Source organism: Dreissena polymorpha, chromosome 15, assembly GCF_020536995.1.
Source record: "Dreissena polymorpha isolate Duluth1 chromosome 15, UMN_Dpol_1.0, whole genome shotgun sequence".
NCBI lineage: Eukaryota > Metazoa > Mollusca > Bivalvia > Myida > Dreissenidae > Dreissena > Dreissena polymorpha.
The window spans coordinates 4,266,315-4,280,209 of NC_068369.1; the positions used below are offsets into that span (position 1 = coordinate 4,266,315).

The 13,895-nt window shown below is 36.0% G+C and overlaps 1 protein-coding gene across 6 annotated transcripts in view; it reads left to right on the plus strand.

The window, feature by feature from the left end:
- The window catches only part of LOC127860116 (intraflagellar transport protein 46 homolog), a 53,627-nt gene that overhangs the window by 23,639 nt on the left and 16,093 nt on the right, over window positions 1-13,895 (plus strand). For 4 of the 6 annotated variants that reach the window (XM_052397942.1, XM_052397944.1, XM_052397943.1 and 1 more), the window contains 3 exons: window positions 1,402-1,499; window positions 6,864-6,989; window positions 11,964-12,205. In XM_052397942.1, the coding sequence (XP_052253902.1) occupies window positions 1,402-1,499; window positions 6,864-6,989; window positions 11,964-12,205 (466 nt within the window). The remainder of the gene's footprint in view (window positions 1-1,401; window positions 1,500-6,863; window positions 6,990-11,963; window positions 12,206-13,895) is intronic. The other 2 variants (XM_052397946.1, XM_052397947.1) reach the window with 1 other exon arrangement.

Genomic DNA, 13,895 nt, shown 5'->3' on the forward strand with positions numbered 1-13,895 from the left:
GGTCATCATTCAAGGTCAAATTTATGGCTTCAAAGCGGCGCAATAGGGGGCATTGTGTTTCTGACAAACACATCTCTTTGTTCCTTTTATTGAGCAGTATGCTTGGTAATATTTTTTGTACATTTCATTTTACATTTTCATATACAATTTATGTAAAGCATGAAGTAATGTGCATATCCCTATATGGCCCTCCATATGTTTTATCAACCTACATGTACTTTAATCTTATTAGGTTGTGGTAAGATCCTGACTTGTGATTTAACTTATTTCTTTGACTACAGTAATCACAAGCTTGTCAAATCAACCGAACTAAAATAAGGTGAATATTCCCCATATGGCACTCTCTCCACATACATAGTTTCAACCATCTAGCTTAAGTTCTTATAACTTATAACAAGATCCAGAATCAGATTGACAGATGTACGGATTTGAGGGGGGGGGGGGAACCATATTTCGTCCTCCTTGAAAAATATAGGGGATTTATGATAATTACTGTCAGGTATCAATTATACATGTAATACAGCTTTGCCCCATGCAGTTTAAAACAGCTCTGCCCTATGCAATCCAATACAGCTCCGTCATATGCAGTCCAATACAGCTCTGTCATATGCAGTTCAAGACAGTTCTGTCTATGCAATTCAATACAGCTGTGTCCTATGCACTGTAATACATCTCTGTCGTCCCATGCTATAAAATACAGATCAGTCATATGCAGTTCAATACAGTTCTGTCCTATGCAGTTCAATACAGCTTTGTCATATGCAGTTCAATACAGCTCTGTCATATGTCATATGCAGTTCAATACAGCTTTGTCATATGCAGTTCAATACAGCTCTGTCCTATGTAGTGCAATACAACTCTGTCCTATGCAGTTCAATACAGCTCAGTCATATGCAGTTTAATACAGCTCAGTCATATGCAATTCATTACAGCTGTGTACTATGCAGTTTAATACAGCTTTGTCATATGCAGTTCAATACAGCAATGTACTATGCTATTTAATACAGCTCTGTCTCATGCAGTTTAATACAGCTCTGTCCTATGCAGTTCAATACAGCACTGTCCTATGCTATTAAATACAGCTCTGTCTTATGCAGCTCAATACAGCTCTGTCCTATGCAGTTCAATACGATCTGTCCTATGCAGTTCAATACAGCTTTGTTCAATGCAGTTCAATACAGCTCTGTCCTATTAACTTTAATACAGCTCTGTCCTATGAAGTTCAATACAGCTTTGTTCAATGCAGTTTAATACAACTCTGTGCTATGCAGCTTTATACAGCCCTATCCCATGCAGTTATATAAAGCTCTTTCCTATGCAGTGCACTACAGCCCTGTCCTATTCAGTTTAACACAGCTCTGTCCTATGCAATTCAATACTGTCTCTGTCCATATATGGCAGGTCCAGGGAGAAGTAGAGGTTCTACGCCGCCAGAAGCAAGAATGTCGGAAAACTCGGATGATGAATATGATGACAAGATTAACCCCCCTGACCAGCAGGTATAGCCTGACAATTTATCTCCCTTGGTTTATATTACAAATCTAGTTAATATGTATTATACATTCAGGCTTTGAAGGGTGATTGTTAAAACATAATTAAAAATTAAGACATGATGATTGTGTAAAATTTTCAAAGGTCATGAATGTAATGGTGTGATTACCAGATGATTAATATTTTATTTGCAATCCAATGGTCGAAATTTTAACCTGTTCACAGAACTTAATGAAGAATTTTATACTTGTTAGCTTGACTATCCACTGAATAGTCAGAGCTACTCTACTCACACAAATGTCGTAGGCGTCTGAGTAATACTCTGGTTAAGTTAAAGGTGCAACATCTCCATTTCACGGTTTCTACTGCAGGTGTTTTCAGTGTAACTGTGTGAGGCCACTTGTTTAAGTTCCATAACCTTTGATGTGCGTTTTAGCAAAATTATGCCCTTTTTATGCCCCCGGATCGAATGATCGGGGGTATTGTTTTTGGTCTGTCTGTCTGGCTGTCATTCTGTCTGTCATTCTGTCCCAAAACTTTGGAGCTGCACGTTTTGAGTGGTGAAAGGTCAAGGTCATCCTTCAAGGTCAAAGGTCAAATATATGGCGTCAAAGCGGCGCAATAGGGGGTATTGTATTTCACGAACACAGCTCTTGTTGGTTTTAAATTTATTTTAGACAACAGTCATTATATTAGTTTACAGACAAAAAGTTTGTTTCATATTACATGTGTATCAAAGTGGAAGAATAGTCGAGCCCAATGTCTTGGGACTACTGTTGTTGTTTGACCTACTACATGCTACATGATTTTGGTAGCTAATTTTACTAGTAATGTTCAGACAATATAACAATGAACAATAATTATGGTTCCTTTCTCAAAAGAAAGTAAATATAAGTAAATATATTTTGTAATAAAGCCAACCTCACTTATGTATTTCTCTCCCTGTTTGCCAGACCTGACTTTGGTGTTTCACTCCATTCCATCCTTTCCAACCCCAAAAAATGTGTGATGTGGTGTCACCCTGTTAATTAAACTGTTGATTCCTGTAATATGAAACACACCCTGTGTCAAGGTGTCAATGGATCTTGTTGTAAATTTGACCAGAATACTGGAGTTGCAACATTAGCCTTCTGTACTGTATATTTTAGTCCACTGAATTCTTTCTCTGTATTTGTTCTTTGTGTTTTGCAGTGTAAGATTCTCATTGATAGTTATCAGTTATTAGTACATTCTGTTGTTAGCTTGACTATTCACCTTAAAGTCTGAGCTTTTCTACTCACCCATATTTCGGCGTCTGTGTTCGGGTAATGCTGTGTTTAAGTAAACATGCAATATCTCCATATCTATGATTATAGTACAGGTATTTCATTGAAACTTCTAACATATGGGGTCATTGTGTAAGGTCACTAACAAAGTTCCATATATCTGACTTGCAATTTTGCACTATTATGTCCTGTTATACAATATGCTTGCAAAAAGTACTTATCACTGTGACTAATGTCATGTACTGCAAATATTCAATAGAAAATTCACACATGTCTTTGGGATCATCATGTGAGGTCACTGATCAAGGCCCATAACTCTGATCTGCAATTTAGTAGAATTATGCTCCTGCTTATGGTAATTACTCTTAAGTTTTCAGACACTTAAAAGTAATTAATTTATTCATGGCAGGTACCTTTCATGGACCTCTACCTTTTGATGAGGTTTGAGGTCACTGGGGTCAAGGTCACTGAGGCTAATAATATATTTTTCTGTCACAATTTTGTTACAGTTTCTCATAGCGCCTTCAATATTTTACCGTTCTCTTACATATTTGGCATGTAGGTACCTTGCATGGACCTCTACCTTTTGATGAGGTTTGAGGTCACTGAGGTCAAGGCCACTGAGGCTAATAATAGATTTTCTCAAGGTCGCACTTTGGTACAGTTTCTCATAGCACATTCAATATTTGATTGATCTCTTATATATTTTGGATGTAGGTACCTTGTATGGACCTCTACCTTTTTGATGAGGTTTGAGGTCACTGGGATCAAGGTCACTGAGGCTAATAATGGATTTTCTCAAGGTCACACTTTTTTTCCACACAATTATACCATATATCAACAAAGCATCATGGGGAGCATCCATCAGGTTTACGGATATCCTTGTGTGTTTTTTAAAATAAACAAACGTTCCAAAATTAAAACATAAAAATATAGGCTCTAAAACTATTGCATTGACGATAGGATATGGGTTTACATGGTATATAGCGTCAATTTATTATTGTTACAACAAATAAATGCACATGTTTCTAAAATACTATGCCATATAGTATACATTTTTATGCTCTCTCAAAAAATTTGGTGGAATTGCCAGTTTGTCCTTCCTTTCTTTATTCCTTCCTTCCGTCACACTGGGGTCAAGGTCACCAAGACTAATAAGAGAATTTTTTCGGTGGTTACACAATTAACACATAGATTGACAAAGCGCATCATCGGGGAGCATCCATCAGTTTCACTTATATTCTTATCCAAAACTTTAGAGTCCCGAAAATAATCATTTCAGCTAAAAATTTATAGTACTTATGGTATACCGTAATTGCTCTATGTTTTCGGACACTCTAAGTTTTCGGACACCCCCTTTTTAGCAAAAATAATTATTTTTCGTGACTCTTAATTTTCGGACACACGAGTTTTTGTCCATAATTAATGTCTCTAAGTTTTCGACAGTATATTTTACAGCGCTATTTTACCAAATTTCGGTCCTGTTTTCGATATCTATTTACACTTCGACCATCGGGTTTTACAACCAGATAAACATCTTAAAACATGGCAAGTGCATGCCTGAGGGCAACGGACCATTACATTTGCGTTTTTGGGTAAATAACCATGTAAACAGGTATTAAACAATGGTTTATCCCGATAGGATTAGCGTTATGACAATTACCAGGGGTAGTGCCAATTAACAGTTAAATTATCTTCCGCAATGGTACTACCCATTCTCAGTAAAATAACTGTGACAAATACTAAACGCTTCAAAGTGTGATGCACCATATTGCATGTGTTACGAACAATGGAAGGTGTTAGACAACAACTATCGGAAATGAACAAATTATTGCGTTAATTTCAGGTTCATTCTAGCGAGTATCGGTACATCACATGCTCATCTTTTAACTCGTTGGTCAAAGTTCAACCTTGTAGTAACTTTCTGTTAATTAAATTAAGCATTTGAAATTATTTAAAATGCAGTGCAAACACATATAACTGTAATTTATACTATACGGCATGGTTTTTTACAAGCGCGTGCTATCACCGGTAGTCGTTGATACAATTGACGCTATTTTCGGACACTTCAATTTTCGTATCTTAATTTTAGGACACGAAAATTTATTATTATTTTTAAGTGTCCGAAAACATAGAGTAATTACGGTACTTAAATATTCTGTAACCTTTCATGAGATATTTTTATGAAACTTAGTGTTAGGTAGCCTTCATGCTAATCTTGTGTAGGATTGCATTCGGAGACCAGGTTACTCTTACTAAATCTAGAAAAACAAATTTTATTATTTTAGTTTGGATTGAGGTGTTCTGATGTAATTTTGTGTCAAAGTATAGAACATTCAGACCTAGCTGGGATTGGGTTTGGGGTCAGTATGGTCAAGGTCACTGTTACTTAAAATAGAAAATATGACTTGCCTTAATAACTTGACTTTGTCTAGAGGCATTGAGATGACATTTGTCCTCACTGTCATTATAAACAGGTGACTGAAAGAAATCAGAATAAAAATAGCTGTTGTTGTTCTTTTTTCTTTTACTTATTGCATGTTCTGCTTCTTTGACTGCATAGAATTTGATGATGTGAAGTTAACAGATATTCATTTCATATTTCTTATCATATCACATTAGATCAGCGTGCATGATGTATTTATTTGCTTTGTCCTGCTATTTGCAGCATTTTATTTGTTGTTGTTTTTTTTAAACTAGAATGGCATGGCATCGATCATGTTGTCCTGTCATGCATTTCCTGTTAATCAATTTTATTATGCCCCCCTTCGAAGAAGAGGGGGTATATTGCTTTGCACATGTCAGTCGGTCGGTCTGTCGGTCCGTTCACCAGGTGGTTTCCGGATGATAACTGAAGAACGCTTAGGCCTAGGATCATGAAACTTCATAGATACATTGATCATGACTCGCAGATGACCCCTAATTATTTTGAGGTCACTAGGTCAAAGGTCAAGGTCACTGTGAACCGAAATAGTAAAATGGTTTCTGGATGATAATTTAAGAACGCTTATGCCTAGGATCATGAAACTTGATAGGTAGATTGATCATGACTTGCAGATGACCCCTATTGATTTTCAGGTCACTAGGTCAAAGGTCAAGGTCACGGTAGCCCGAAATAGTAAAATGGTTTCCGGATGATAACTCAAGAACACTTATGCCTAGAATCATGAAACTTGATAGGTAGATTGACCATGACTCGCAGATGACCCCTATTGATTTTGATGTCACTAGGTCAAAGGTCAAGGTCACGGTGACCCGAAATATTAAAATGGTTTTCGGATGATTACTCAAGAACGCTTATGCCTAGGATCATGAAACTTGATAGGTAGATTGATCATGACTTGCAGATGACCCCTATTGATTTTCAGGTCACAAGGTCAAAGGTCAAGGTCATGGTGACCCGAAATAGTTAAATGGTTTCCGGATGATAACTCAAGAACGCTTATGCCTAGGATCATGAAACTTGATAGATAGTTTGATCATGACTCGCAGATGACCCCTAATGATTTTCAGGTCACTAGGTCAAAGGTCAAGGTCACGGTGACCCGAAATAGTAAAATGGTTTCCGGATGATAACTCAAGAATGCTTATGCCTAGGATCATGAAACTTCATAGGTACATTGATCATGACTGGCAGATGACCCCTATTGATTTTCAGGTCACTAGGTCAAAGGTCAAGGTCACAGTGACAAAAAACATATTTACAAAATGGCTGTCACTACAACTGAGAGCCCATATGGGGGGCATGCATGTTTTACAAACAGCCCTTGTTTGAATTAAAACATGTTTGCAAGGAAAATATCACGTTTTTGTGCACTGTGCTAGAAGCTACTGGTCTAGTGGCAAGTGCATGGATGCATGGCTAGAAGTAATAAACTACCTGTAGTCTTCTGACTACACTGCCACATGTCACATGTGAGAAAGTTGGCAAGTCTATAAACTTGAGAATGAACATACAACTCTTGCGTCAGTAAAGAGTCCTATTTTAGTTCCGGTTGTGAAATGTTAAGTCTGTGGAATCAATTCCAGTTTGGAAATTTGAAGCCGCAACCCTCCGCTGCCCTGTATAGTTAGCAAGGTAAATGCTCACGCCTTCTAATTCCACAGTATGCCAAACAAATGCGCCTACAGCACCAACAGGAGGCCGACATGTATGGCAATGATGTTATTGATGATGACGATGATGACAATGATGAAGATGATGATGAAGATTCCCTAGATGATCAGAGGATGGTACACATCTATCTGTTACTAAACAAAATGTCACTCACACCCAGCTTATGTCATTGTGTCAGAATGGTCATATACAGATTTTTAGCACATTGTAATTCTCTCAGTTCACACAGGTTAGCTGTGATCCAGAATGTAAACAGATATAAAAAGTGTTATTGCATTTGATACATCTGTTGTACTGGGCCCGTATTCACTAACCCATGTTTAGACTTAAGAATAAAGAATAGACTTGGAACCAAGAAAAATGTGTTCAGTGTTTGAATATATACAGGCCTCCACTGGTGATTATGTCAATAACAAAATGTTCTATATGAAAAATGATATCAATTTAGGTGTTTAATGCAAAGTTTGGATCAAAATTGAAGCAATTATTGAATATATCAACTTAAAGAATATTCTTTAATCTTAGACTTAAGTCTAAGAATTGTTTGGTGAATACGGGCCCTGGTTCAGTAATGCTTGATCTCTGCACCTGTTTGCTATTCCCATGTGGTGTCATCCAGGGCACTTGTTTTTACTGCCTGATGTTACAAATCAAGGGTTGAGAAGTCAAAATTAGGGTTACATATCAAATAGATATAGATGAAATATTTTGACAATGCTAATGTAAAATTCAGTGTTTTCATAGCGGAAATGCTGCATTTTACCTTCTCTGATTTCATGTAAAAAAAATACATTAATTGGATGTGAAAATGAAGTTACACAATAGTTTCCTTTCTTTTAGCACCTTATTTGGACTATTTACATTATGATTATACTCCTTTAATTGACGTTTCGGGAGTATAATCAGAGAGTTATAATTATTTAATATCCTCTTCGGATAATTCAACTGAGCTTATTTACATTATATAAACAACCCACAAGGGGAGTTCAATTGTATGCCATGTTTCATCCTTAAATATTGGAATCTTAAATAACTCCATTATGTAATGTTTACAATACAAGCATATGCAGCTGAGTGATCAATACGCGTTACTTCGATGAAAAATGTTCAATTGGCAAAACACATGTTGCTTTTAGGTAACATTTGGAAAGTAAGTGACTCCTAAGTACAATGTCTGGGGATTTATAATTATTTTTGTAAGAACATTCTTACACTGAGAACGACATTTTCCAGTTGTGCCCTTGATTAAAAGTTGAGAGATTGTAGCAGGAAAGCTTTGTTTGTTCTTTGATGTATCAGTCTTATGAGTAGAGCACCTGGCTATAGAATGCAAAATTTGGCCCTGAATGTTTTTTATACCCCCACAAACAAAGTTTTGGGGGGTATATAGGAGTGAGCTTGTCTGTCGGTCTATCTGTCGGTTGGTCGGTCGGTCCGTAGTAAGTGTCCGCTCTTTAATTCAAGTTGTTTTCATCCGATCTTCACCAAACTTGGTCAGATGTTTTATCTTGATGATGTCTAGGTCAAGTTCGAATATGGGTCATGCCAGGTCAAAAACTAGGTCTCGGGGTCACTTAGTGCATTTTAAACATTGAGCATTGTTTCTGCTCTCTAATTCAAGTAGTTTTCATCCCATCTTCAACAAACTTGGTCGGAAGTTGTATCTAGATGATGTCAAGGTCAAGTTTGAATATGGGTCATGCCGGGTCAAAAACTAGGTCACGGGATTACTTAGTGCGTTTTAATCATTCAGCATGACTATTCTGTGTCAATGTGGCATGTGGGGGTATTCGTCACGTCTGTGATAAAGCTCTAGTTGGTACAAAAAATTATCGGTAGATAATAATAGATAATCTATAAATAAATCCTTTAAAAAATTGCAATGTGACTCCTTTATGCTTAGCTTACACGGTCTCTGTTTTGTGTTTATATTTTACTACATGTATTGAGTCTGTTTTTTTTTAAAGCAAAAACACATACCGGTAGTTTTGTGTTTTAACTTAAGAAGGAGTCTTTATAGTTGTAAATGTAGAAGATATGACGTGTGCTGGATGCATAAGTCCAGAATTTTGTGTGTGCAATTCTGGAAGTCTGATTGTTTTGTTTATTAAAAAAATATAGTTCTTATGATTTCATTTATAGTTTGAACTACATTTATTGTCAACACAATAATACACTTAAAAATGTTGTTGCAAAATATCGACTCAGCTTTCGATCAAACTGTATTTTGTTTTATTGCTTAATCCAGCATACATAGAGTAGTTTCTAGTTGTTTAATCACAACCTAATATGTAGCCCAGAATTGACGTAAAATGTATTGAGCTTGGTCAAGGTCACAGGTGTGATGATCCTCCTACATGTACGAGATATCAAACTTTGTCAAACTTTGTGTTATTATGATAAAGTGTCCCATTATCATTAATTATTACATGACATGTTTTTGTTTTTGTGTAAAAACATGTAAAAGCTCTGTATTTTGCTTGAGCTCATGCAGATTAATAGTGTTAAGCAGTATTTGTGTTTGTTGGTGGTGGTTGCAGGTGTGAACCTTTTCAAATGCATGTTTACCACCCTAGTCCCTGTAATGACTGTGTACTTTAACACTGTTTGCAGTGCTAATTTAATATCAATGGGATTTATTTTACTCCTTCCATGGTTAATATTAATATGATATGTTCAAAATATGTGCTTATTTTTAACTGACTTTGTATTTGCTTAACATTGTAAGTAAAACTATTCTTTGGTTTTTACTTACTTATAATTTTAACCACCGCAAGTACTGTACCATATGTTTCACATTGATGTTCTTGTTGTTTATACTGACCTTGTAAAAATACTTGTTATTACTCATTTTCAACACATTTCAGGTAATATTAAGTTTACTATATACTTATAGATAAAAAAATTGTGCCATTTTAATGACTTCCTTATATATTCATAGAGTAAAAGAGAATAATACTTTGCATACCGGTAGTCAAATATGGTTATTTATCAATGATTTTAATTAGAAAAACTATAACTCTGATAATACCACTTATCTGTAAGTATATAACATGCTCTTGTACATTTCACTAGAACCCCTCAAATCTAATATATTCAACAGCCATGTATGCTTGTTTACTTTAAGTACTTTTTCTTTATTGTACTCCAGCACTGGTGAAAATGTGATAGGGAGCAAAATTCTGTGAGCAAAAACAGATATCCACTTTTTACTAACTTAATCCCTGTAGTTTTAGCGAGTATTTTAATGATCCAAATTTGTCAAATGAAGAACTTGTTTTTGCATCATTATCAATCGATAATGAGTTTGTTGTTGTGTTAACAATTCACAATAATTCTAAAATAATATAAATAATATAAATACTACTGGTTATTGGCTGATAACTGAAGATGACCAATACATGAAAAACTTGTACATGTATAATTGATTGTTATGGATTTTGTCGACGAAATATTAATTTAGAAGAAAAAGCATTTACTCAATTGCTGATGAAGTTCATATGTATATAAAACATTTTTTTTGAAAATAGAGCAATGCCATCTCAAACCAGGCTTGGAGTTTTTCACTTACTTATGTGCTCACCCAAAATTCAACATGCAATAGTTTAGCATTAGATGATAATGAATCGCACTGATTTAATAAAGCACCTTATATGCACATTATTTGGCATAGTTTGAATAATTTAGTAATTCATGTACACTTACATTTACACCAAAATTGTCAACATCATATCAACTGGGAAATATAATGAAATTTAAATAAGAAACACTTAATTCTATTCATTTGCCAGTTCTTTTCATGAAAATGTGTATTTACAATAGCAGACATATTTATTTGAGTATATTGCCACTGTCATTGTTCCTTGACCAGTGCGTCTATAGTTAACTCACTACTAGTTTTGCCATTAAAATTTCAGTCATTTGAATTGACATATTATTGAATATTATTTATTACTTAAAGCCACACATCTTGAAATGAAGTACATGTTAATCAATACATATAGATGCAATTTGAAGGTGTGCAAAATTGTCATTAAATCTATAGCCTAGTAAGCAAGTAATTCATTTTTATTTTTTTATCCCCCGCCAGAGGCGGAGGGATATTGTTTTGGCGTTGTCTGTCCGTCCGTCCGGCACTTTTGTGTCCGGAGCTATATCTTGGAAGTTCTTTGGCGGATTTCATTTAAACTTGGTAAAAAATGCTTTTTACTATAGGCACTTTTGTGTCCGGGGCCATATCTTGGAAGTGCTTTGGCGGATTTCATTTAAACTTGGTATGAGTATATATATGCATAAGAAGATGATGCACGCCAAATGGCGTTGTACACCATCTGTTAAAAACAGACTTATGGCCCTTTGTATCTTGAAAAAATGCTTTTTACTATAGGCATTTTTGTGTCCGGAGCCATATCTTGGAAGCGCTTTGGCGGATTTCTTTGAAACTTGGTATGAATATATTCCTGCGCCAGAGGCGACCCTCCTTTGTCTTAGTTTTGTGTTATTGTCCTCCGTCCGTCCATTTATCATTATGTTCATCCGTCCAATTTGCACCCATCCTCAAACAAAGCATATGTTGCGGGGAATACCTTGGGCCTTTCAGGCCCTCTTGTTTAATTTTAAAACCGAAAGAAGGATTTCTATACTTATACGTCCATTTCGACAAACGCGATTATTTTTATGTTTTAAAGCGCAAAAAAAAGACGGATTTCTACCTTGTAACCACCAGATATTCTAAATAGATAAAATTAAATCTATTGCCTAGTTAGCATGTAATTTATTATAATTCAAACGGTACCACATTTAAAACCGAAAGTAGGATTTCTAGACGTATACGTCCATTTCCACAAACGCGATTATTTTATAAGTTTTAAAGCGCAAAAGAGACGGATTCCTCCCTTGTAACCATCAGATATATTCTAATTGGCATAGATCAAATAAGTTTCTTATTTATACTTTAATTTAATTTGCCATGTATTTCATTTCAAGGTGTGTGGCTTTAAACCACCAATGAAACAGATGCAATTCAAATAGGTTACACAACATATTTTATTAACAAGGGGAGGTTACAAACAACTAATTTCCCATTTAAGCCTCCCCAACAACAGCTGCAGCAGCAGCAACAGCAGCAGCAGGTTCGCCCTCCAGCCTCTGGGGAGGTCAAGGGCTCCATGCGCAAACCAGAGCCGGCCCCGAGGATTGGCCAACAGGGTCAACAGGGTCAGTTCAATAGTGAGGAAGAGGATGAGGATGATGAAGATGATGAGTCTGGGTCTGATGACTCCGAGGATGATGATGACGATGATGAGGATGATGAGCATGTCACACTGGAAGGGTGAGGAAAGTGTTTGCAATTGTTAAGGTTAAATCATTTCCTGCAGCTTTCAAATTTCTCCCAAGCTGTGGTCCTTGATAGAACCAGTATTTGATCTCTTTGAGGAGATCTTAAGAACGCTCCTACAGTGGGTATTGAACAAGTGACCATGCGGTTGCTAGGAGTAAAACATATCAACAATGCCATGGCATTCTTAATGTTAGTTAATCTATATTATCCCTCGCCATAGGTGGAGGAATATTGTTTTGGCGTCGTCTTTCCGTCCGTCCGGAGCCATATCTTGGAAGTGCTTTGGCGGATTTCATTAAAACTTGGTATGAGTATATATGGATAAGAGGATGATGCACGCAAAATGGCATTGTACACCATCTGTTAATAACGGAGTTATGGCTCTTTGTATCTTGAAAAAATGCGCAAAATGGCATTGTACACCACCTGTTAATAACAGAGTTATGGCCCTTTGTATCTTGAAAAAATGTTTTTTAATATAAGCTTACAGCTTTATCTCCATTAACACATGAGCCAGAGCCATGAAACTTGCAAAAGTTGTTCTCAATCATCTGGGGGTGCTTCACATTCAATACCCATTATCCTAGGGGCTAAGTTCATGGTCACACATTGAGGTCAAAGGTCACAAATGTGATAAATTATTCATTATTTAGTCATTTCATTACTATGCCATTTTGCGGGGGAAATCAATTCAACGAATTTGCTTGTTGATTTCAGTTTAGGGATGATACTCCTCCCAAATTATTATTAAAAAAATAATGTCAATATTGGTCTTTTATATTTATAAATTATAATCAATGATGCATTGCAATAAAAACTATGACCAATTTTAATGTATATTTGTCATTTTTAGTTCGACTATTATATATAAAATATATATAGTTGAGCTATCCTACTCACTCCGGCGTTAGCGTCTGCGTTAGGGTTAGCGTGCAAATGTTACTACCCCAAGTATTTTTATTGTGCCTTGACATATTGCTTTCAAATTTTGCATACGTGTTTACCAACATCACCCCAACCTATAAACAAGAGCAGACAACTCTATCAAGCATTTTGTCATAATGATTGCCCCTTTTATACTTAGAATATGCATATTATTGATAAATCTATGTTATAGTTTGCGTACTACCCCAAATATTTCCTATATCCTTTGACATATTGCTTTTATATGTTGCATACTTGTTAACCAACATGATCCCAACCTATAAACAAGAGCAGACCACTGTATCAAGCATTTTGACATAATTATGGCCCCTTGTACACTTAGATAATTGAACATTTTGCTTAAATTGCCATAACTTCTTTATTTATGATCACATTTTATTATTACTACAAATGTATGACAAAACAACACTTTAATGAATACCACAATCGATTCCACCCAAACGATACCCCATGCCCCTTCCTAGAATCCCTTTCCCCCCCCAACCCCCGCCCACATTTTTTTTTAAAACATCATCTAATAAATTACCACACCCCACAGTATATCCCCCTCTCACCCCCCTACCCCCACCCCCCAATTTTTATTTTCCTTTTTTTATTTTTGAAAGATCGTCTAATAAATGACCCCAACCCACATTATACCCCCTCTCAACACCCCCACCCCCCCCCTCTGACAGCTCTTGTTAGCTCACCTGAGCACAATGTGCTCATAGTGAGCTTTTGTGATCGCCTTTTGTCC